The sequence below is a fragment of the Pezoporus wallicus genome, unplaced genomic scaffold, assembly GCF_028554395.1.
Source record: "Pezoporus wallicus isolate ANWC-B61680 ecotype Strahan unplaced genomic scaffold, APGP_CSIRO_Pwel_v1 contig_7820, whole genome shotgun sequence".
Classification (NCBI taxonomy): domain Eukaryota; kingdom Metazoa; phylum Chordata; class Aves; order Psittaciformes; family Psittacidae; genus Pezoporus; species Pezoporus wallicus.
Genome location: NW_026641900.1, coordinates 600,393 through 626,507, shown reverse-complemented (window position 1 = coordinate 626,507; position 26,115 = coordinate 600,393). Strand labels below are relative to the sequence as shown.

The 26,115-nt window shown below is 38.3% G+C and overlaps 1 protein-coding gene across 6 annotated transcripts in view; it reads left to right on the top strand.

The window, feature by feature from the left end:
* BBS9 (Bardet-Biedl syndrome 9) overlaps positions 1–21,828 on the top strand; it is a 259,496-nt gene extending 237,668 nt beyond the window's left edge. For all 6 annotated transcript variants that reach the window (XM_057425767.1, XM_057425764.1, XM_057425762.1 and 3 more), the window contains one exon: positions 18,313–21,828. Coding sequence is in view for 2 of the 6 variants with exons in the window: in XM_057425769.1 (XP_057281752.1) it covers positions 18,313–18,353 (41 nt within the window). In the remaining 4 variants the exon portion in view is untranslated. The remainder of the gene's footprint in view (positions 1–18,312) is intronic.
* Positions 21,829–26,115: the final 4,287 nt, after the last annotated feature.

Below are 26,115 nucleotides of genomic sequence, written 5' to 3'. Positions count from 1 at the left end.
CTGCATTCTTCCCTTTCCCTCTTAAACCACTGATACAACTTAATGCAACTGTATTCCCGTATGACTTGTTTTCCTACCTCATGCTCATATGTCATGTTAAGGACACTGAACAAGCGTCCAGTTTGTCTTCTTTACACGATTTCTTCTTTATTAAGTATGAACCTTTCTTAACAAGAAGCTGTTCCACCGTTGTTACTGCGTTACAACACTAAAGTTGAAGACTTCTAGGGAAATATGTCTGCTAGTGCCTTCTGAAGAAAAACATCAGTGTCCTAAACAGTAGGGACCTTTCTGGTATAACATTTCCATGTTCAGAGTGCAAGTTCTTTAGTTTATAAAGCCCAGATTCAGTTTGCCAGGACTCTTAGCATCTCCACTCCGCACTTGTAATGACTGACACAGAACACAGGACTGAGCTCCTATTCCATAGTTATGGCCAGAGAAAAGCAAATTTGTTTTAAAAAGAAGTACTGTTATGTTATAAAGAAAATTACTGGCAGTCGGAGGACTTAGTAAGGCAAAGCTTTTTGCATAAGTCATCTGGCTTTCAAACATGCCTTGAAAAAAAGGAGGGAAAAGTCCACCAGACTATTCCATATCCTGTGGAGAAAATTCTGCTGAAACTGCAGAAGCACAGTGTGGCAAGCGTCATTTCTGCCTCCTTCGTTCCATAAGCAGTCCCTTGACACATGGGGAAACTATCCATGTTGGGCATAGTTTGCTTGGATACGTGCTTTACCTAGACTTAATCCTTCTACTACTGGCAAATTGAACTTGCTATCCAAGCAATGACAGTTCCAGTAGACAATGTGTGTTATATTCAGGATCGTTATCTCGTACTTTGTATGACACTAGACATGAGATTAAGTGCTCTGTAATGTGCATATTACAGCTATTTTTTTACTTCCTCTCATGTTTTGTTTGATGTAAAGTAGAGATGAACAAAACCAGATAATGATTTTAGAGCCAATGTATTGCACATGTACATGGCTGGAAGCAGAAGCAAGAAGAATTTGGACCTAGAAATAAAGGACAAATTCTGGGCAGAGAGGAATAACTTCCTTACAGATGTGATTCATTCTTCACTTGAAGTTTTTACATCAAAAAGCTCAACTTGAAGTTAAGGGCTTGTTGAGTAAATTATTGGGTGAAATCCTGTATTCTGTATTATTCCAGGCATCTGACTAGATGGTTGTATTGAGACCATCATAGTCTAAGCCCTTCTGTTCTTTAAAATCTGCGAACAATGAATGTTGCTGGCATATGTTTTCATGTTACCATGCGGTGTTTTCTTTAGTAGTGTGCCCCAGTGAGGGAGCAGCTTTCTAATGGCTGCTCAGTAATACCCAGTATTCCTTTAAAACAGTCAAATTTTGCTCAGTTTACCTCCAGCAGGTTTTTTTGTACATTCCCAATGGAGAATTTCCCCAGCACAGAGGTACTCTGTGTTTGGTGTGACTTTTCCAGACGCATAACCACAGCTTCCGTTCTTTGCTGATCCATCAAGGAGTTTGGTGGTGCAGTTTAGGGCTGTGTGGTACCAGCTTATGTTAATTCAGTGCATCATCTAAAACTACATGTTAAAAGAAAAATAAAAGGACCTGAGAATTATTTCCTTTTGAGAATGGGAGCCTGTTTTCACAAACCCTTACGAGAAGTGTTTGCTCTGTGGATTCCTGTTCACTCTATTATCTCCTAGACACCTCTCACATGGACTGGCAGAGCTATGCTTAGGGCTGTGATGGAGAATGCAACACTGGCACTGAGTTTGTACATGTGCATAGAGGTATCTGCTGAAGTCCTGCCAACGTGTTGATCATACACACATGGGGCAGAGCTTGTGTTAATGAGCCCCATGCTCTGATCCACAGAAACCTGGAGGTAAAATTGGGCATATCCACTGAAAGGGCATTTTCTTTGTCTCTTTGAATAATGCAGTTTTCAGTATCATAATTCTGCAGAACGTTTATAATCAGGAAGGCATTTTTTTAGAGGTATTGAATTCACCCTGCTTTTTAAATGATGTTTGCTTTTTTAACATGTGGCATTTTATAAAGCTAACTGATGGTATAAATCATAGGGTTATTTTTTTAAGTTTAATATGAGCTTCTAACTCAGAAATGCTTCCTTATAGACTGCTTTCCTAGTAGAACATATAATTAAATGTCAGGGTGTGGGCTTTTGATTTTTGAGTGTTTTCTTGATTCTCCAGAATTTCTCATCTGAAGCTCCTCTTACCCAGGGAAAATCACCAATACCATTTCCTCTCCCCTTTGTGGTGAATTAGTTTATGTAATGATTTTCACACAAATTCGTGAATACATCTTGAAACACAGATTGATTGCAGGACACCAAGCTGAAAATGCATGTGTTTTTGTTTGACATGAAGTAATTGGACATATTGAAATGGGACATTTGGATTGCTAAACTGGAATCTCTCAAACTTACAAATTCAGAATGTCCAGTTGTGTCTGGTTACTTTGTGTGTAATAAAAATGCCTTCCATTTGTAACCTGCTTTGAAACCTTATGTTATCATAATGGTTGTCTCTTGTTCTTCTCTTGCCACCCTCGTTGAACCCCCATGGCCAGTTTCCTATGCATTTTAAAGAGAGATAAACATCTCAAAAAATATGTAATTTCACACAGATTTTGTAGAAGTTGTCAGGTGGGTGAAAGGAAAGGCTCAGATTACTAGGGGAAGGCTCAAAGAGGAATTTAACAGTTACCTGTTGCTTTTGATGTTATCTTGAGTAAGTACGCTCTTACCTCAAAACCAGCCTAATTCGTGGCTCTTGCTTGGGTGGAAACTGGTAGATGTGAAGGGTTAGCTGAGGGTACTGTGGAGTGAGAAGGGATATAGTTGGGTTTAGCTGTGGAAGATGGAGTATGTTAATCTAACAAATCAGGAATAGGAATTAGGAAAGGAAGTGAGACTTTGTATGAAGCTGTTCTTCATAACCACAACTTGTTGTATGGTGACATTGCCAATCTGCAGTGTAGTAAAAAGATTAATTCTTTGTTATATTTCCATATTTTTATATAGCTGAGAATGAAAACCTGTTGCAAATACCAACATTTTCCATAAAGCAAGCATTTCACTTCCAGAACTGAGTTGCAGTCATAGACTTTGCACAGTTCAGGCTACATATATTTGTTCAATAAAAGCATTAAGAATCAGACTTTAAAAATTCTGATTTCATTATTCTGGCCTCTTGGCAATTCAAAGCTATAGGCAGATCTCAGAAGAACTGGCAGAAAGTTACCTGATCTTTTTAATACTTCCAACTATTTCAAATTGATTTATAGCCTCTGTTTCATCTCAACAAGTTCAGCTATAAGCAGATTTACTGTTTAAATCCCTCTTTATCTTCTTTGTTTTTCTTTCTCACTGTTAACAATTCAACAGAATGAGATGCAAGTTTCCCCTTTATCTTACTTCTAATTTAGCAAAAACCTGAATGTTAGCAACTTGTTAATCTTTAATGAGTGTAAAGGATGATGCTATCTACACTGTACAGTGTTAAAGAAAAGGGTCTGAGTGTCTTCCAGCTATCAGATCAAATATAAATACAGTGAAGGTGCAGAATTGGCAGTGAATATACATATGTACACAATTACCTAATTATATACTATCTTGTGGGTATATGTTCATCATGGTAATAATGTTCTTTTAAAGTTTTAATCTCAAGTATATTATCCTTTAAAATTTCACCAGTAACATAAGAAATCGGAAAGAGTCCTGATTCTAGAAAGTTTTAATTTCTTTTTCTTATAGATAAAGTCTGTTTGTAATGTAGAAATCGTACAAGTACAGCACAGTTCACTAGGAAAATGAGCTTAGTGTTCTTGGTTTAGTCCAAGTTGGACAACACATTATTTGGCACAATTGAGTGGCCTGATTTTAAGAGAAGTACAAGACTGAATAAGCATAGTGGTTTTATTATTTGGGTGAGATGAGCTGTATGCATAGAATGATGAGGAACCCTTGTACTGCGTCCCACCTGCTTTCAATTGCACTGCTTTTATAAGCATTGGATTTACAGCAAAAATGTCTCCTACAGAAACACTGTTCTTTCCTGTCATCTGTAGATGAAAGGCTGTGTACTTCTGCCTTTCACATACCATACTTGTGTAGACAAAGTGTTACAGAAACATTGATAAAAATATCAGTGTATACATTAAATGGTCGGATATTGTTTTTCAGAGAACAAATGTGAGATATTTTATGTTCAACAGACAAATCATTTTGTTATGTTGTATGTTGCTCTAGTGCTTTGCCTGTTGAAGAAACCCTACTTTTAAGGGGAAGTGTTCTTTTCTTTGTCCACTCTTAATGACTGCTTGGTAAGATGTTGACTTCTGTTGGGGTGCAAGTCTTAAATTAAGCATTCATTTCCTGTGGATTATAGTGTTAAGAAGGATGAAATTCATACAGTAAGAAAGAAGACATTCCAGGCCATTGGAAGTGCTATTTGTTTTGAAAGAATGTGATAGGAGAGGCTGCCAAGTGATGAGTTTCCCATTCTGAGGGTCTTCAGAAAGAAGCTTGCTTACCAGTTGAAAAGTACTAGCTTAAAAGGTGAGATTTAGTGAAAGCATGACAGAAGTCCTCACTCTGATATGTCTGTTACTCTGCTCAGATATGTAGAGCATGGGGACCTGAATTTTCACCCTATGATTGCAATAGAAGGATGGGATTATAAATGATGGCCTTGCAATAGGTTTATGGTTTGAAGAGGAGCTACTGAATTTCATTTCAAGAAATCAAAGAGACTCTGTTGTCTTGGACCTAAGTTACAATGCACAGGGTATTTTAGATGGCTTTAGCCTGAGCTGAGGTTAAATAAATAAACTGTGAAATTAAATGCAGTTATCAAGTACTCGGTCAAACAAAAAATAAGGCTGCCTCTTTCATATAGTCTTGGCCTTCTCAGAGATGCCAGTGGAGGAACTTCAGTATTAAGAGTGTTGAAAATCGTTGTAAAGCAGAAGCCAATGCTAATAAACAGTTTTGGAAGTACAGTGAGTGGTTTAAGCATAGTCTGGATTATTGTTATTACTGTGTTAAATCACAGCAATCAAATAGCCAAGCATTGCTTCGAATGATTAAGTGGGATGGCTGTCAGTGAAAAACCTTCAGGCTTATTTGCAGGCATAGGGACGGGTGTGGTCGTGGTCAGCTCTCCCAAACATGACTTTGGATGCTGTTGCATATACAGAGCAGGGTGTTACATGATATTTTCAGAATCTGTCAGATTTCAGTTTGGTTTGGATGTTTTTTATGTTCCTTGGCCGGCATGCGTATCCCTGCAGCCGTACAGCAATCTGCATTAATGGCTGAAGTAACACCTACTGGTGAGGCAGCGTCAATCAGCAATAGGCTGCTGTTGACTCATGACTTCAGTTGACTCATAATCCCATTGAGTTTTGGAGGTCACCTTTTTTTCCCACCCTGAAGCCCAGTGCCACTTCCTGTCATGATTGGAATACCCATTGATTAAGAAAGTAGGTGATCAGTGCTTCGTGGACAAACGAGGATATGCCTTTAATGAAGATATGGTAGAGTCTTACATTACTTCCTTCCTACATTACTTCCATCAGCTAATTAAGTTAATTAATTTATTTATTCACATTTACGAAAGTCTTCACCCAGAGTGTTAGATAGATTGCAGTAATCATAGAACCACAGAACCATTTCAGGTGGAAAAGACCTGTAAGATCATAGAGTCCAACCACAGAGCTCAGTGTGTTGTTGAGTCCAGAGCTCAGTGTGTCAAAATGGCACAGAAAGATCTCACAAAGATAAGTGATTTATTTTATAACGCATTCAGATTTTATCGTCTTCTGTGTATATTTCTGTCTCTCCTCGAAGAGCGTGTAAAACAGATGAGGTTTGAAATGTGCCAGATCTGGGTATTGTCATGTGAAGGTGGCATCATATGCCAGGTAACAGAGTTTCTAGATCAGATCTGAGAGAAAAAATGAAGGACAAGAGCATTCTGCCCCTGGAATTTGGAAGGTAAAGAAATATTAGAAGCATTTCTAGGAAGTTATTCGAAGAGTCTTGGCTTGAATAGGAGGTGGTGTTGCACCATCTCTGAAGATAGGTATCTCAGTATGATCCGGTTTAGTTTTACAAACATGAAGTCATTTAACTTGTCATCCCATGCATGATGTGCGATACGTGGGAGAACAGCTCATTCCTTTTTAAGTCTGTAACTTGTTAAAATGACTAACCATCCTTTTCCAAGCTACTGCACAGGGACTGAGGCTGGTAAAGTGTATGGAATCCTTCAGGCAAATACTGTTTCTGACAACACAGTTTGAATTCTCCTGTGTGGGTGGAGAAGCTCTGGCCATGGTAAGCATGAGCCAGCAAACTGTTCCGCCATGCTTAAAGGAAGCTGCTTGGTAGTCTTTACTGCAACCTGTTAAATGGACTGGTTTCGAAAGTGCTTCTGTTTTACTGCTTTCCAAAAGGCAGGAAAGAAGGGTGGGTGCTCCTGGAAATAGTATATTTGAAACTTCATTACGCACTGTTGTTCATGTTTTACTATTTTCTTGTTTATCATCTGTAGTTTAAATGAATACTGGTAAAACTGCAATTTGATCCTCTATTTTTCATCTTCACACATGGTTGAGTGGCTTTCACACTTTCACAGTCATGTATTTCTGCTGGCCCATTTCCTGCAGATGATCATATCTTCGCACCTTTAGCTGAAAATACTGTAAGGATGATGTTTATTTTCTTGTTTGTGATTTCATGGGCTGCAGGCCATGAATTCATGGATGACAGACTGGAAAACACTTACCATTCCAAGTAAGGGTTAAAAGCAAAAATCTATACCTTAACTCACAGCTCCTTTCAAAACATCTTACATGTGATATATGTTGCCTTTCTTCCAATGAAATCCCTGATTACAGCAATAAGACCTCTAAACTGCATATGCATTGGGAGAGAAGTAGTAGCATCCAGCTTGTTGCAAGATCTTAGGAGAAACAGATAATGGGCAGGCATAGTGGGACTATGTCTGCATTTTGATAAATCTTCATCTACTGTATTAAGATTTCACTCTTGCTGCAACAGAATGGCTCTCAATAACATGTCTTTCTTTACATTTTTGCCCAAACTATCCATTTGAGAGGCTCCAGTGGAGCTTTTGGAGCCCTGTGTGAACTGTGAAGTAAAGCTCTCCTGCAGTGAGAGATCAGAAATGCCTTGTGAAAACCAGAGTCTCCTTTGAGAACACTTTGGAGACAGAAAAGCATCTGTTTTCCTAAGAAAGTTCTAAAAAAAATGTGTTGAGTTAAATGTAATATATGATTTAGATATTTCCTTGGGTGATGTCACCAGATTCTTCTTAGACTTAAAACCTCCCACAAAAAAAATCCATAACAACATTCCTTGCAAGTCATGTGCACAGTAAAATGCCAAAGATTAAAAAAAGCCAGTAATGTAGCATCAGAGAATTCTGGGGCATTATGTAGGAAAGCACTTAACAGCTGTACTTCAATTCTTTGTTAATACAGTGTTTATGCACGCACCCAACTTGAACATATACGTGGTGTGTTCAGTTCCACTGAGCTCAGCTGATCATATGCATAAGTGATTGGAAGCAGTTTTCTGACCTGGAATTGAAGCTGATTAAGTATCATGCATGATTAGTTAGCTACTCTCCAAACTAGTAAACCTAAGTCCTTAAAGAGCTGTCCTATAAACTAAATAGCAGATTTGAGGAGAACTTTTACTGTCTTCAGGGTGGCTTGTGAAAACCTGGATGTCCACCTTCTTAGTGAGGCAGACATTATTGCTCACATAAATAAGGGCAGGTAGTGGTAGTCTAGATGCTGTGTCAAGCACAGGTTTGTGGACTTTCCATGCATCAAGTAGGGAAGAACAGCATTAAGTTGAATTGGAGCAGGAAGAAACCTGTGAGGTTCCTCTGTCAGGTAGGTTACCTTGAAGCATGACTTGAGCTATCTTTAGGCTGTTTCAAGTGGACAAGAGGGAGACTATGGAGGTGGAACAGCTCCAAAGGCAGCTTCTTCTGTGATATAGATACAGCTGCTGAGTCTGGGAAACGTGACTTTCATACTTGAATAGAAATCATTTGCTTGCATTAATTAATATTTAGTTGATAATAGTATACTACTCACGGTTAGTTTTGGTTTTGCTTTGATTTTTTTCCTGATTTAGCATGTTCATCTTTGCTTTCTTAGCTTTCTCCAGGCACTTGATTTATTACCCAATGAAGAAATAATTTTAACATTAGGTAACCATCAGAATGAAATTGTTTGCTCTTCCTAGTCGTTAGTGTCCAGTTCCAGGAGAAGTCTGTGATCTAGGACAGCAAGTTGTGTTGCACGCTAATGAAACTAACTTATTTACGTGATCTGAATGTATTTTGAGCAGTGTCCTTGAAGAATACAGTCATTTCAACCTGCATTCATTGTGGGAATCCCATTGCAGTGACATTTCCTGAAATTTGTAGCATTGAATCGGCTGTCTATAAAAGTTGAGCATATTTTCCCTAAAGTCACAAAAAAATTATGAAAACTATATTGCTTTCCTGCCGTCTGACTATACTTAATTTTTATTGCTTCCTGAGCCTGTGAGAAAATCCATAATACATTTAAAACTGTTACTTCCATCATTCTAAGCCTTAGATGTGAGTGTGTTGGCTTCTACTGCTTTTCTGGAGGTAATAAAAGGTTCAGTCCCACAAAGAGCTGCCCTCATTTTGGTTCTGCTGATTTCGGTGTGAGGTTGGAGGGCCCAGAAATTTCTACTCCTCTTTCAGAAATGCGCAGATTTGGGCCTTATTGAATCCCCAGTTGGATCATCAAATCTGAGTGGCTTTACAGTTTTTGTTGTGAGTACTGAAATTGCCATTATAGCTAAGATATGCCTGGAATCATGTGGCTGAGATATGCTTGGAAGTATCCAGGGATGTAGCAGCATGTGACTCTGCTTCCATGTGTATGAGACAAAACTGATACCAGTGGAAAAAATAGTAGAAACAGGGAGAATTACATTACAGGTCTTTGGTATAGTGAGATATTAAGACATTTTAGAATATACGATAAAAAAATACACACTGCTGTTACATTACCCCTCTAGCACAAACTTCACCCCCCCAAATCATCCTTTGCATTTTTAAAAGATAAGATTTTCGTGGGGATGAAAGGAGATAGACACATGACAAAAAAAAAAAGGCAGATACATATTTTTGGTGAGCAATAGAAAGGAGTTTAGTGTCCATTTAGAAGAAATTTCATCTGTTACTTTAACACAGGTTCTTTTTATTTTCTTCATTTGCTTTTAAGCCAACACTGAGACTTATCGAAAGACTGCATTTGGAAAAAAAAAGAAAAGAAACCTCTTAAAGCATTTTTCTCATATACTGTAGCTTAAAAGGAATGTGTGAAATTCAAGATTGGAAAGTATTACCCCAAAGTATTCTTTTTTCCTTTGTTGTTCTTTTTTCGAAACACATTTTTCCTCAAACCTGCCTCTCTACCAATGTCTTTTTCCCACAAGACTCCAAAGGAAAAATGACATCAAATGGTAAAATCCTGTTGTATGTTATTTCCAGAAGAATCCATGGAAATCTTGAATATGATTTTATCATTTGCACTGTAATGTTCCATTGTTAAAAGGAGCAACACACTGAAGAGTATTCAGTTGCTGAATACTTCATGGTAAGCAAAAGCTGATGTTTCTGTGACTATTACAAAACACTTGAGGAATTTGTAGCACCTCAGATCTGTTGTATGATAATAGGAGTTAGAAATGGAAAACTCTTGTTCTATCAGCTTGACCATCTCCTGACACCACCAGATTGTTGTCTTCATTGTGGTACTAATTTGAAAATGTCATAAGCCATGTAGGTTTCGCCACTTCTCTGGGGAGAATACATGGCATTAAAGCAGCCTTGAATAGTCCTTTCCTTGACTTCAGCTTCTCAATTCTCTTTTATATCTCTTCATTGAAATAAACAATTCCTAATGTTGCTTTGCCTTTAGCTGTTTGATTTGTCTCCCTCTCTTCTGTTTTCCACAAAATCACACTGTTTGCACTGTTCCTTTGGGGAATTTCTCCTCTTTTGTTTATCTTCCTGGTACCCAGGAGCCATGGACTTATGTATACTGTAGGCTGTAAAGAAAATGTTAGAAGTCTCTACTGGAGAAACTTATGTTTATGTATGAAGGTACTTAGTTGTCTTGTAGACATACAAGTTAAACTTGCACAAGAAGGCCTTAAATGCAAGTCTATAGCAGACTCATTATCCATAAAGAGATGTTTTTTTTTCCTGTATGAATCTAACACGCTTCATTCTGTATTTTACTGAAGCTGGTGTTGGCTACAGCTGCATATACTTTGCATGTAATATGTATTTTAGCAAAACTTGTTGAAAGGTTCAGTCTCACAGTGATATCATGCATATTAAAAGGATAACTGCACTATTTTGACTGAAGATACAGGTACACACAAGAATAGAGCTCTGGAATAGAAAATCTGTTGTTTTGGGAGAACTTCCAGTAATTGATTCAGGTTTCTCTTTTTCTGCTCAAATTAAGTATTTTGCTTAGATTTGTATCTGCTAACTTACTTTTAGAAGTAAACCCAACATTATACTCAAGGAAGCTTATTTGCAATCGTTTGGTGTTAAATGAAAATTAAAATTATTTTGAAAATACCAAAAATGCTGTAAATATTTACTTTTTTTTTAAGCCAAATTGACCTGACAAATTCAGCAGATACATGACTGATGGTTTGTTTGACCTGCATTTGCAATTCTCTAAGGCAAATCATCTCAGCTGAAAAGTTTTCTCAGTATTAGCTAATGTTACGTATGTAGATGAGGAATGTTTGAAGTTAGACTAATGGGGAGGTTGTAGGTCTTAAGAAGTCAATTATGAGTTGCAGCCAGCCTACAAGAGTAGAAATTTACTGTAATATCTATCTATCGATCTGTATTTCATATCCATGAAGGATCTTGGATCTTCCTGCAGGCAGACACTGGGTGGCTGTCTCCAGGAGTAGGATTCATTACCATTCATATGAAAATGGTGGAAAATCTTGCCCTAAAGCTAACCTACCCCTGGAGTTTTGCCTATCTGTCATGGTGATCGCTTGTCTGGCAAGATAAAGGATTTGGTAATAGTCAGCTGGCTGGTCTGGCTGTCTGGGAAGTCAACAAAACAGCACAAGGAATCAAGCAGGCAAAAGACTGATTACTATGGCATTACTTCTCCCCAGGAAAAAACAAAGAGTTAACGTCTATGCAAAAAAGATCCTGTTTTTAATAGATTATCATCTGTCTAATCTCAATGTACATGGCCCAAATATATGTTGGTTTGTTTTTTTTTGTCAGCAAATTATTAAAGAGCCAACAGTTCTGAAAAGTTTAATAGGATTTGGGGTTGCAGTGAATGGGAAGGTATAAGACGAAGAGTAAATCGAATCATTGACATTTGTGTGGCTGGAATTACTTAAGTTTTAGATTTGTGTTGAGCGTATTTTCCTTAGAAGCCACTGCGTTAATTTGTTGCCCTAACAAAGGGTGATAGCCAATTAGGAAGAAAGGAAGTTTGGTCACTAAAAAGCAAACTCTTTTTAAGGGATTTACTTCCTGGCAAGAAATACCTCTTCCAGCTGAAATGTGTCATTTGTGACTTCTTCCTGTAATCATCTCTACAGGAAAATAACCATTTCTCAAAGATTGCAAGCTTTCCTAGAAAAATGCCCAGGATTTGATAGTTGATTATGATAGGCCAGGTATTTGGAGAAAATAGGCATTTTTCATGCAATTGGAATTACGTTTCTCACAGTAATGATCAGTGACTTCATTTAAGATAGTAACCGCTTTTTAAGTAGCTTGTCTCCATGCAAACAGATTCAGTTGTGTCTGTAATAATTTATGGATTGTTTTTCGGTTCCTGAATGAAGCTTAGAATACTGTTATTATAGCGCTGCTTATAGAGCTCTACATGGCTTTGAACTTACCAGCATCCCATTCCTCTTTTCTCCTTGATACCTTTAAATGCAAGCTAGATTCGGTGTGTTGACAGCTCTTTGTGTTTTACAGAATGTGTTTATTCCAGCAGTGTGTATATATGTGTGTATGGGGGTGTGTGAATATGTAATATAAGTGCCTGTGGTCATCAGGAAAAGCAGCTGTGTGCCTTGTGAATTTTTTTGGTCATATCACTGGGTGTTTTTTCCTGATGTTCAAATTCGGTAACTTTATATTAGAAACATTTTATGTGTCTTGGGTGTAATGCAAAGCAGACCTAAAGAAAGCCCAGAAACTTTGCAGCGTTCTAAGCGTAGGAGTCTGAAGTCTGCCATTTAGAGCTTGAGTACTTGATAATCCCAGCAACTGTGAACTGGTGCACACCTCCTTACCTTACCCAAACCAGGGCGGTAATTCAATGCAGTTCAATCCTTGGACCCATTGGTGGCAGCTCTAGTGCTTTTTAGGTGCTGGGGTTCTCAACAGAAAAGTTTGTAGAAGGGATACATAAAAGGTGTGTGTATGTACACCATATAATGTAATGAAGGCTGAAGAATGCAATATTATACAAAAGAAGCACAGCATGATTTAATTATATTAATAGTAATTTATATTAATTATAATATTATTATAGGATAGAATTGATGATAGGGATATTTAGTTGCTGTACTTTGGAAAACAAAGACAAAACAAAAGAAATTACCTTGGAAGGGCACTAACTTTTCCATCATGTCCCATTTCACAGTTGGCCTGAGTTGCTACAGGCATGAGTCTGCAGAGTTGCCATTGAGGGCCACTGCCCAGGGGCATGAATGCACAAGAGCTTTGTAAGGTTTTTAAAAGTTAATTAAAAAAAGAAAAAAAGAAAATCTTGGACACTTGGTAAATGTTGTCTTTGTGGTTGTCACCGCCTTGTTATCTCCATTGTGTTACACTGCTACTACATGTCACTACTACGGCAGAGTGACAAAAGGAAGATTTTTAGAGAGGTTTTTTAAGTTTTGTGGGAGCAGACCCTGCTATCCCCAAGGTAAGAGGTGCCCCTTCTACCCCTGCTATTTTGTGGCAGTTCAGCAACTTCATTCTTCATGGCTTTATATAGGTTGGACTTGCCATATTAATTGCAGTAAGTAGGGGGCATGTTTGAGAATGATGGAAACTGTTGTTTCACATTCTCAATCTTGTGATGTATATGGACAAAGAAAAGTTCCCTGAATTATGTCCTTTCAGTCACTCTGTTTCCTAAATGAAAAGCCAATTTATTTGATTTACACAGTTCTCTAATGAGTGAGTTAGTCCATGCTTCCCCCTCATTCAGCTACCATTTCTCCCCTTTCAGATACAAACCTGAGTGCTTTTAAATCATGTGTGCAGTGATCAGTGACTCACTGGTGTCTTGGAAGGCAATGGTAAGGCTCACTCTCAGTTTATTATTCCATGAGAAGTGATATAGGGTACTGATCAAGTCCAGTTTACCCTGTTAAAGCAGTATAGGAAAGTCTGTAGCTTGTCCATCATGGTGATCAGTCTTCTGCAACACATCGGAGTTGACAATTTTACACTAATCTATTTGGCACTCCAATTGAGTGTGTCAGTTTGCTTGGGATAAGCAAGATGCTGTTACTTTCTTAAGCTTTCTGGAAAACCCTTTGGATTGTGTTCATGGAATAAAGATTAAATATTAAGAGAAAGGAAGCAGCATATATTTCCTTAAGCGGTTTATAACAATAAAGAAAATTATTAGCAGTGAATAGAGTTCTTAAAGGGAAAATTATTGTGATTTTCAGAAATGTGACCTGACAGTGCTGGGAAAAATCTGTTGTCTTTTGTTAACAAAAAAGTGAAAAGCTGTTAACTCTGGTCATCTGGAACATTTCATTTTGGATCCAGAATTTTATGAAAAATACGTACCTTGAAGCTGTAGTTTGTTCTAAAGCTGTTTCATGTCAGGTCTAGAAATAGCAATATTAACCATCAGGCTATGAGATGGGGTGTTTTTTTCCTCTTTTAAGTGGGACTAGCTTAAGAAAGGGGTGCCTCCCTTCTCTAACTTAAAGTAACTTTTGTTGTCTTGTTATAACTACACGTTCTGAGTCACTGTATGAAAGCGTTGAATATTGTAGATCAGACACTTCAAAGCCAAGTTTGACTTGGTTTTATGCATGCTTCGGAGTACACTAATGTACAATAGTGTCCAGGAAACTAAGCCAGTAATTCATAGGAGTCCAAAATGTTCTCCTTAGGATGAATCATAGCAGCATAAATGATAGGATTGGAGAAGATCCTTTAGGTCATCCAGTTCAAAGCCTGTGTATCTTCCTTTTTACTAATCCCCACTAGGATTTCATCGACCCTATCTTTGCAAACCTCTCATATTCTTGAGTCAGCCACCTCCTTGGGTAGTTTCTTCCATTGCCTAATTGTTTAACCTGAACATCTTTAAACCTTACACCATCATGCTTAGTGTGAAAAATTTATGACTACAGAAAACAATCCTTTCTCCTCCCTTCTGCTGTCATGATCAAATATCATCCCTCCCTTTAAATGGTTTTGGTTTGCTGGTTTTGTTGTTTTATTCCACCACCCCCAACCTGCATGAATAACAGTTCCAAGAAACTTGTTTTTTTTTTAGCTGTCTTTGGTGCTTCTGTCACTGTAACTAATTTTCTTTGAACTTTCAGTTTTCAAGACTCAAAAATACATTTTTATCTAGAAATGACCTTTCTGTGACTGAATGACATGTATGCATTAAGTCATGCTTTTCACGAGGTAAATTAACAGGACTGAGGAATTCTGTGTCTTTGTTTATAGAAGCTGCTTTCATGAGGGTGCTAATGTGCTCTGACTGACAAATATACAAAATTGGCGCAATTTCAGTGACTGAAGGTGGAATCTGGTTTTGACCTCGGATAAATGCAATCTCATGTTACTAGTCAGGATGTTAATTGGATCATATATATCAACTCTGTTTCGAAAACTTCCCTCCAGAAATTCCGGGGTTGCTTACTGCAGAGGAGTTAAAATTTATCATGCTTATTTCCAGAAGCAGTTTCCCAGTTCATAGCTGAGTTCATAAATAGAGGGTATGAACCTTTTAATAAACATTTGTCTGTGTGCTCAGACCAGTATGATTCTGATAGGATTTTTGGATGACCTATAAAATGAAACATTGAGAACTTCATAATGGGGACATGAAGATGGAAGGAAGCTTTTTTCCTGATGAATTGAGGTAAAGGAGCCTTAATATACAGATTTATTTTTTTTATATAACCTGTATTTCTTAGGATCTGCCTGGGCTTGTCAGAATATGCTGATGAGAAACCTCTCTGATGTTAACCATCTCACATACTATGATGTGTCATGTGCCAGTTAGAGCAATGTGACGTGTACATTGTTCTCCTAGATGACCAGTTATTATTGCATGTTGAAAACATACAGGGCAGAAGTGGGAAGGCTGCTTATTGCAAGGCAAGTTTTCATACTGCCTCCCATTTTGGAGCTGCAATTTGTACCTCACCTGTTCTCTCACCTCTCCTGCAGTTTACTCATGTGGTAGTTATTTGATCAGTGCAGGTTCCCTATAGTCATGGATAGTGCTGTTGGGCAAAGTTGTGTGAAATTGAGGTAAATCCTGCTATATTACTTCAGTTTTGCCAGCCCATAATTACAGTTAATGCATTACGTTTTGTGGATCCACTGGGGTTCACGTGCTTGAAGGTAACCCTTCATGTTGCCCATTTTGGCATGGCAATTTGTAGAAACAGACACAAGGGTTGTTTGTGGTAAGTCAGTATCATGGAAATAACAGGTTTTGAAAGCAGTGTCTTGGCCACTATTTTATGGCTCAAATGAATTTCTAATTTGTAACATGCTGTATTTTCAGCCTAGTAAAGATGCATCAAGAAGGCCTTTTCAGTAAGATTTCCCTCTTCTCCCCAGTATTTTTGTAAACCTCCCTTCCTTAATTTCAGTGCTGTTATGCTGCTTTAGATGTTCTCTATCCAGTCCTCAAATGTATTGAAGTTGAGGACACTGTGTAGTGGCAGCGTTACGTGTCTTGAGCGTGTAGCTTAGCGAGCAATGCTAATGCAGAGGTTAGTGCCTCCTGGTCTCTGTGGCTGTTCCGTTCAGGTACAAATTGCTGACCATAATCATAGCACCTTCTTGCTGTTTCTCGTCTGAACTATGTGTGTGTCCAGCTTTTCTAAGAGTGGGCAGAAGCTGATTTCATAATTCTTGCAAACTCTTTTCCTTGATTATGGTGGGGGGAAGTACCTTTTATGTAGTATAGAGCTGTAAACAGCTCCAGATGTGATCTCAACAAAGCTATATAGTCAGGGACGGTATTAACTGTGAGCTTTGCAGTGTCTTTTACACTGCATTGAGCTACATGGAGTATTCTACATGGGGTATTTCACTGCAGATGCATGTCTTAAACAACTTTTTCCATTATGCTACTTCTTCAGGGCTTTCCTCAGCAAAGTATCTGTGTTTAAGATTGTTATTTCCATGGTGTATTGCAAATGGTGTCTCTTTTTATCTTTTCTCAACCTTGTTAATCTCTTAGTCCTAGAGCAATCTTTCTCCTCAACATTTGTAGCTCATCTTAGTTTCTTATAATCCACACATTACATTATTGTGCTACCTACCTCCTTCCCCTAGATCATTAATGAAACAAGATGGGACCTGCTGCTGGTTCCTTTGGCATCCCAGCATGTGCTACGTGATGAGAGTTTTGAACAAAAGAGCTGCCATTTGAGGGCTGACCTTTGTAAACCAGAGACAGCTCTTAACATGGTATTTTTAATTGTCCTTTAGAAAAAAAAAAAAAAAAAGAAGGAAAGAAACCAGTAGAAGCTTCAGTAAAGGGAACTTCTTAGTGCCTCAGGGGCCTTGGGCTTCCAGCTGGTGCTGAAAATTTACTGCTTTAGTCTTTTGTATCTTGGTGATTTTATCCTTGATCTCCTGCTCTGTTAGCTTCACTGATGCTTTCCTTCAGTCTCAAGGCCTGAGATAAAGTTTGTTCAGTTTAGTACCAGCAGTAAAGCATTGTAAATCCTGAAAACCCCAAGCTCCAAAAAACACTGACAGTGGAAAATAAAACCTGAAGAAAGAAATGTATCTGGTTTTGTTGATGAGGAATTGCACAGATGTAAATGAAAGCATATTCTTTTAGAATTATATATATTGTTGGTGCAAAAATTTGTGTGAACAAGACTGTGAAGGCAGTTGGGCTGACAGGCAAGTGGTGGCTTGAATTTAGAAGACTTGGATGCTCAGATTTTATTCTGCGGACCTTCTGGATCATTTCACTTCATTGGGGGTATGTGGATTTCAGCTTTCTTCAGAAATGGCTCATAAAAAATCTCACAACCAAACCCAAACACCACAGAACAAAACATAAAAGCTGTGTGTTTTTTTTATTATTATTCATATATCCTTTGGAGATGGTGCGAGTATATTTTGGATTGCTTTACATTTATTAGAAAAGAATTTAAGTTAAATCATTTTCAACACAAATTAAGAGTGGACCTGTTAAATAATAAGAGCTGGGTTAAATAATCAGTTCAATGTAAAGTCATGCATGTATTTGCCTATACAAATTCGTGTGATTATCCACGGTTCTTTTTCTCCCTGGATTTTCCAAGCAACTTTTTCAATTCTGTCAGGTTCATTATTGCAAAGATTGATATCCAGTACAGGATGGATTCATATCTTGAACTGGTACTTGAAAATAGGAAACTCAGAGTTTTAGTTTGAGGCAGAAGTTATCTTCAATACAAGGGTTTTGCTATTTTCCCCTTCTCCAAAATGTTAGTCTGGTATTAAAAAAAAATTAAAATATATAGAATAAAATAGTTGTTAATGGGTTTATGGAGCCAATTTTCTATTGTTTTGCAATTTGTATTGCCAGTTCTACCTAGAAAAAGGGACAGGCAAAATGCAGGTAGATTGGAGTAACTGTGTCTCAGATCATATGCCCAGTTGTTCTCTGTCATGTTTCTATGATGTGAAAGTGGTCTGTGATTTTATAACTTAGACTCTGTCATCCATCATATGCGTAAAACAGCTGATGTCAAATTGCCCTTACTGCCTTATTTTTTTTTATTTTCTAAACTTGTGAGTGCTTGAATTTGCAAGTTATGCTTTTTTATCATAACTGCTTTGCATGTAATAAATTGTTTCCTCCAGCTATAACCAAGGGTTTTACAAACTGATGGAGTCAACAATGTAGTGCATGTAGTTACCAGATACACTGAATTTTTAAGCATCTTCTTTCTTCTTAATAGGCTTGTCTGGGGAATCAGCAGAGGAAGCAGAAGAGCCATGAAATCCAAAGACGGCCCTTGGGAGGAATTTCTCTCTGATGTCAGATGCATTTATAGTGCATCAGTACCAACCCGTTTTACCTTGCACTGACTGCAGCTTCCAGAAGGACTGTGCTAATTTATACAGATACAGAGCTGGGTCTCCCTGCCAGCTAGCATCCTTTCCGTGAACAAATTTTAAGCACTTACCCAACTGTGGTAGGAGTGTTGTGTTATGTTATCCCTTTCTAAGGATTCAGTTGATTGATCAAAGACTATTTACACATAGTTAAAAGCAGCCTTTGTTTAAGGATATGGTTTATCTTTTTTTTCTTAAAGATACTCTGAACGGTACCTCCCTTTGAGATTATATTAACATTTGTTATATCACAGTTTTGACAAAAGATATCTATCTCGTTTCCTGCTGTACTAACATTCATGATTCCAGACAACTGAATTCATCACCAAAAGAAAAACTGGTAATCCATCAACTTTCTTTTTTCTCCTCTCATTGCTTATGCAGACTCTTGCTCTCTAGAGATACAGAGTAAAATACGGTTACTGGACAGAAAAGGCAAACCCTTTTGCCATAAACTATGTCACTATGAATGTGAATAAAGTTTACACTGTAAGTACCTTGAGCACAGCAACACATGGATCTTTTTATGGTTACCTGTGAGTTCTGTTATTCTTGTCAATCAGTCTGTTCTAGTTATGGGCAAGATTTTCAGAAGTAACAACTGATTTCCAAGTGCCTTAATTTTTATTTATCCAGTTGGAGGGTGCTTTGAGGGTTGAGTTTTTAGAAAGTGCTGACTATTCGCCTTCTGAAATTCAGGTTCATTCAAGGTGCCTGAAACGCAGCACTCAGCATCTAGGGTGACCTTTGAGAGGACCTTGTATTTGGAAGCATCTGGCTCATGTCTGGATTCCAGAGAGTGATTTGAGATATCAGTAAAAGGTACTTGGGACTGAAAATAACTGAGACGTGGGTCAAGTGTAAAAACAGGCATTTGAATGAGGCCTCTCCTGACTGTTGCTGGTTCATACCAAAATATGTTGCAGCCTTTTGGATAGCAGAATCAAAAGGCAATGCTTGTCTTAGCTTAGTTTCTGGTAGATGCAATTGCATGAGCCATCTCTACATCCCACTCTCCTCCACAGGGGTTGACCAGCTCCTGTTGTAGCCATCAAAGAGATCCCTCCAACTCACTTATATGCTGTTTCAGCAGAGGCTGTGACAGTTGATGTGGTGCTAGGTTGGTATGTGGGTAAAAAAAGGACATTATTTTTCAAGATGTCTTAAGCCATCAACCTTTATCATCTCTGTATCTACTTTCAACCTTTTTATATGCACCCCCAGTACGAAACCAACTTTGTGCCACGTCTGCATCTGCTGCTTAACTATCTGGTCCTACTCTGGTTCAGTAAACATAATATGACCATGTTTTACAGAGCCTTATTCAACATGTTAGCTACTAAATATTAAATATAGCTAAGTGGCCAGGGAACTGGGTTCTGATACCTCTAGGACTGAAGCGGACAGTGACTCCCAGTAAAAATTACTCTGTCCCCCAGGAGACCTCAGGTATCTACAAGTTGTGGGGCCAGAAATCTTGCTGCTTTCCCAGGAAGGAAAAAATCCTACCCCCTGCTTGCTATGGAGTGATTCTGCTGGCTGAGTTGTCTTTGCTCTGATCCCTCCCCCGTGGTTTCTGTCAGGAGGGTGGTATCCATCCCATTGTCCAGGTACCCTGCTGCGCTGCCAAAATTACTCTATAAAATAATCTCCTGTAGTCTCTGTACACACCTCAGTGACCAAAGAAAATCCATGGAGAACTAATCAATTACTGTAGCTATTAGGTTTAAACTTTAACTATAGATCTCAAAACTTCTTTTGTCCTCTTGTCAGCAGCTACTAGGTAATCTAGAAAAATCAACCACAGTGACTACTGGAAGCCTGTACCATAACAGTGTAGAATCCTGGACCAAAGAATCCTAAGCTATAGGCATATAATATAGCTGGAAAGCAGACTACTGTGAGACTTCCGTGAAATATATTACTCTGTCATAACTACCATTATTGAATGTGATCCCAGTGCTCAGAGCTGCCTGGCTTCATTGGGAATTTAGGGTAAACAATGAGTAGGCACTGAGGTCAATTATATCGTGCACTCTTATTTAAGTTATTTTCTGTCATTTTAAGATGTAAGGCTCAGAAGCACTCTTGCCTTTTCCGCTGCATGCTTTGTAAAATGAAGTCTCATGAGAATAGTTTTACAGAAAGGGGAAAACATACTGGTAATAAAGAGGAGGGAGGAAAAAAGGGTAGAACTATCTATAGGAGTAATGTATGACCTCTTTGTACATTGCACTAAATTGCAGTATTTGGTAGCATCAGGATTTGAAAGTTGCATCGAGTAGAAATTACTTAGTTTCCGCCAATGCCAAACAGTCCATCTAATTCAGAGGAAGGAAGCAATTGAAACGTAGTCATTTACGCAGCAGGCTAAGAGGAAATATTGTAAAGTAATTCTTCGCAGTTCTTAAATGGAGTTTGAATTTTTAAGAAAGTTCTTTTTGGCTGGAAAAATTCAGGCCAATTACAGGAAGTTTTGAAGTGAAGAGGGTTGGCCAACTGTAAAGTGTTGGGAAGCATTGCTAGTTCAGGGGAACCAAATGTTTGGTTCTCATCAGTGATGTTTCGGAGGCCAAGACAGGCATTGCTGCCCAATCAAACTGTTGAACAGGATTTGAGAGTAGTGCCTGGTCAGTTCTTCTGGTCAGGTTGAAGACACAGCCTGTCTGCATGTTTAGCTATTTGAGGTGAAGTGTGTATGTCTCCCAGATAAAAATTAATGTTTAATTACGATCTTTTTGAAATTAGTTTTGTATACATATATCTAAAAGGGATTTTTTGGCAGTTTGCAAACAACACTGTGAGTCACGGCAACTCCATTATATTTGTGCTAGAGCACTGTGAAATACATTTTCTCAAGTAAGTTCCAATGTCAAATTCATACTTTTGTGTTTGTATTAAACAGGTAAATCCTTCTGGAGTTGATTTTCTTGGTAGAGATTATTTTCTGAATGTTATTGTCCAAGGGCTTTTCTTTCATTTTGTTTTCGTGCTGTTGCAATGTAGAAAAACAGATTAAAACAATTACTGCTCTGATGACCAAAATCTGGAGGTCTGGGCTCTGCTGATCTTTTGGGCTTCGAACACAGTGCTGAGTTCAAACTAGGACTGTGGTTTTCAGCCCCAGATTGATTCTTCTGTCCAACTATTATTAAACTATGACACAGAAAAACAACATTTCTTTACTTTCCAGGGGCTGGGTTTTGAATGCTTTGTCTTTTTTTCTTCAGCATTTACTGTAACAGCAAGCATTAGAGATAAGTTCCAATATTCTTGTACTGCTTAGAAAGAGTAATTTACTGCCATAAACTGAAGTTTGCTGCGCAGATTGTATTTCTATGTGAACACTTTCCAGCATACCCCCCCCCATAGTACTTGTCATATTGAGTAAGTATCTTTCTTCTTATCAAAATATCCTGTTTATAAATAATCCATTTAAAAACTGCTGTAAAGGTGCAGTGAAATACATGACATACTCCTGAAACCAAGCTTCTGCATCCCTTCTTTATTTAAAATGAACCTTGAGTTTTCCCAAAGCCCCGTTTGTTGTCACCCCTTGACATCATGCTGCTTTGTTCATTTTTCTTGTAGCATAAGGTTCCTCCAGTATTTATGTGGTATCTTCATGTGCCGTTTACAGATGATTGTGTTCCTTTCTAGCTCGAAGGTAAAGTTTGTGTAGCTCTCCACCGATTTCAACCTTGATCCTCTTGAGGGGATGGAACACCCTCAGGTCCTCTGGAAACAAGTGGGAGGCCGAGGCACTCGCTACCTACAGGGCAGGGCTTATAATTAGCAGAAGTGACCCAATCTAGTACTGGTTTAGAATGCATTCTGTCTGTGAGATATTCCAGTAGACCAAGTTCAAGGTTGGTATTTATAGCAAGACTGAAAAACATTGTTTGGTTTAGAGTCTGAAACTCCTCCCTGCTTGTCTGTTTCCTGTCTTATAAATTCTTACAATGGTCAGTGGTACCAGGAATTATTATTTCTGTCCTCTTTTTCAAGGTTGCTTGCTGTTTGCTATATAAAAGCTGCTAATATGGGAGAATATGCTTTCTCCAGGAGACCAGCAGAGACACCTAGTACTTCTGTTAGCAAATGATATAGTTAATCATGGGATGGAAGCATAACCCAGTTAACTGATACGACCTGGTGCTCCCTGACAATGTGTCCTTATTGCTGTATCTTTACATTTGCTATAGCAAGGAGTACAAACAGATGCAATATGCAAACACTTTTGAATGATTGCTACTTTAAAATACTGTGGCATTTCCCAAGAATTTCATAATGTTGAAAGCAGGAAAGGAAGTAAAATACAATTATATTTTCATATGCACTCATTGTAGGCTGATGTTTCCTTCACGTGCCCTGTCATGTGCTTAGTTTTACTATGTGTGTATAAGGCATCAATGTGTTTGTATGAATCTGCTGTATTGAAGATTTTGGTATCCACCCTCATTCTTACATTAAAGGATTGAGCAAAATTGTGTTTTTATAGCAGGAAAAACAACATGGAAGTAACCAGGAGCCCTGGAAGAGATCCACAATCTCAAGCCATAGCTGGTAGATTGATGTTAGCTCTAATGGGAGTATTTTCCATTTGATGTACCATGAGCATATTGTATTACTCAGTTGTTTGCTAGCACCACTTTAACACTACACTCTCATAATAAGAAATATTTGTTTTGGAAATTATTTTTTACAAAACCAGTTAAAGCTACAGAGAAAAATGATAGCAGTTTTTGATAAGATACTTTGATTCATCTTTACAGGCAGAATAGAGACTTGGAGTGCTTCCTAAGTGGGGATGATCATTACAAATCATAGATCACCCTCCACCACAGCTCCAGCTGGGTGCAGGCTGACAGCGTGTTCAGCTGCAGAGGCAAGATAAGAGCTTTTCCAATTATCTCAGCTGTTGCCTGATCAGAAATTGTGAAAGGGAGGTCGGTCATCCTAAGTCATTACTGTAAACTGATTAGAGTTCTAAATCTATTTTCATTGAATTTAACTGAGTATTTTGCCATTGATTTTGACAGGAGAGCATCCGTACTCTTCTACCAGAGTTGTGTCACAATAAGATGACATACAAGCACAGTTTAACTAGCTGGCTGATGTAATCAATTATGAGGGTCTCTCCAAAAGATACTATTCCAAAATTACAATATGCATGAGTGTTAGCTAGTCAGTATCAATTAACTCGCTTCAGCATTCCACCTCAGAGGTGGTTGCTTCTCTGTAGAGAGTGATGCTGCATATGGAATGGGCCCTTACAATTAAAACCACAGAGCATTTTATACATGTTACTTCAGCCACTCATAAGATGAAATCACTCTCAGGATGAAGTATAGCAGCTTTTGAACAACCAAAGCAGCACTATGAAACAGTTTAGGAAATCCAGCAGTGAACAGCGTGCTTCCCAACCAAGAGAATACTGGAGGGATGTATTTCCAGGACATGTTCTATTAACAAGAATGCGCTTACTTAATTTGGCATTTGACCAACAGAAGGCTGGGCCCTCTATCTCTTAAAAAGTTGCTATGGTTTCTCTAAATTGATGTTGTTGTTATTACTATTTCCTGAATTTCACGTACAATTCAAAACCTGGCAGCTCCAGTCTCCTCTTATACTGAGACATTTTATCATTGTTAATGAATGTAGCATAGGTGCTATTCTTAGACAGCCTTAGAAAACAACAAGGATTTTGATCCAATGATGGCTTGAGCCAGTTCTCCTTACTCTCATAAATCTGGTGAGACTGTATTGCAAAGTCTGCAGTGTGATTGGGAGAGAAAAGAGGTTTTATTGTATTGATTTTATTACTTTATTCATTTTGAAGGATAGACCAGTTCCATAGCATCTTGGATGAGTTAGAGAATATATGAAGAAGTTGGTCTATGGCAGATGATACTCCAATTCATTATGAAGCAAGTATTCAATAATTAATAGTTGCTTCAAGTGCCCATAATATGTTATAATCATGGTTGGATTCAATTACAGGAGACATAAAGGGGATTATTGTACGTTTTCTTCCCCTGATGGTATAATGAAGTGGAGGCAGTTGGGATCCATAAATATTGGAGAACAGTCAAGTTGCTAGATATATAACAGGAACTGTTTTTTCCAGCTGTCTGGATGTGTAGTGTCTTCCTTCTGCTTGAGCTATGACTGTAACTAGGAACTGGTAAGCATACAGCTTGGTTAACATGGTGCGATTGCTTCTGATCTGGTAGAAACAAAGAGGGTTTCTCTTGGCAGCATGTTTGAGTGCCATGTTCCAGCATTAACTGGATATTTCATGGTGGCACGACACATATCTTTCAGCATGACACTGAACAGCTGCCTTGCAGACCTCAAGGTGCAAGTCCCAGAAGCAGTCAAATTTTCCCATTGCAATAGTATTTCATCTGTAAGGATTTGTCCCCTCTGGTAGTGACTGGAGGGCCTGGGAGGAGGAAGAGGAGATCCAGGGATCTGGATTCTCATCAGGATTGTGTTCTAAAGCTCCCATGCCAGCTGCCACAGAGAAATGTATTCTGAGAAGAGGAATCCTGTTCATCTGGGTAAGACTGTGCCCTCAGGGTTAGTACATGTGGGTGTTCGATGATCAAGCAGCAGGGCTGGATTCAGTGGTAACAAACAGCTTGATATCAGTAAAAAAAGAGTAAAAGTGAATGTTTCTGTGGCCAACCAACCAAACAAGAATATGGACAATATGGCTGGCCCTTCAGAAGAGCTATGATTTATCACTGCCGTGTCAGTTGTGCCTTTCTGGTTCCACATCACTGTGAATTAAGAGGTTGAGGATCACAGGAAAGCAAGGTCCAAGCAGAAGTGGATGATACTTCCTCACTGCAAGCAGTCAAGCAAGACTGGAAAAGGTAAAGGGTGGTCTTCTGTTAAGTACCGCAGGAAAGGTTAGCAAAGATAAGGTGGAAGAGAGCTATGAACATGCAGGTGGTTGCAGATTGTGGATAGTACACTCTTAGTGTATTCAGAATTAATTTTTCTATTTTGGTCTCTCTTTTTAACAAAGTCATTCCACATTCACCATTCATTAGCTCATCTCATGGGGGGAGGAGTCCTTCTTATCATCCACATTTTTGTAGATAGCAGTCACTCTTGCAATCACAACATTCATTTCTTCTCCTATTCGCTTCTTTCTTTTTTCTCCCAGATACCATTGACCATAAATTGATGGGTTTGCCCAGCAGCCACTTTGTAGATGTGTTTTAAAATTCTGAAAGAAGGAAAACTTGCAGCAAAATGAGTGTTTTGGTGAAGCCTTTAAAATACAATGTAGCTATTCTTCTCTGGGATGAATAATACTACTTTCAGCATCAGGAAAATAATGAATGGAAAACCAAATGTGCTCTTAAGAAGTTGAAGCTTTTTTTAAAGGGCTACTGCCCAAGTATGTCATCCAACGGAGGAAGGTTGGTAGCTGCATTGTTTTTTGTACAACAGCTACCCAGACAGTGATGTGATACCTTTTATTGGGCTAACCAAAGTTAAAATTAGAACTGAGCAAATAAATCTCAATGAGTAACAGAGTTTGTACGTTTAACCTTTCTTGCTTCTTACTAAGATCAACTTTTTCAAACCTGGCCACTGATTGTTTTGGCTTCCACTTTACAGCATGC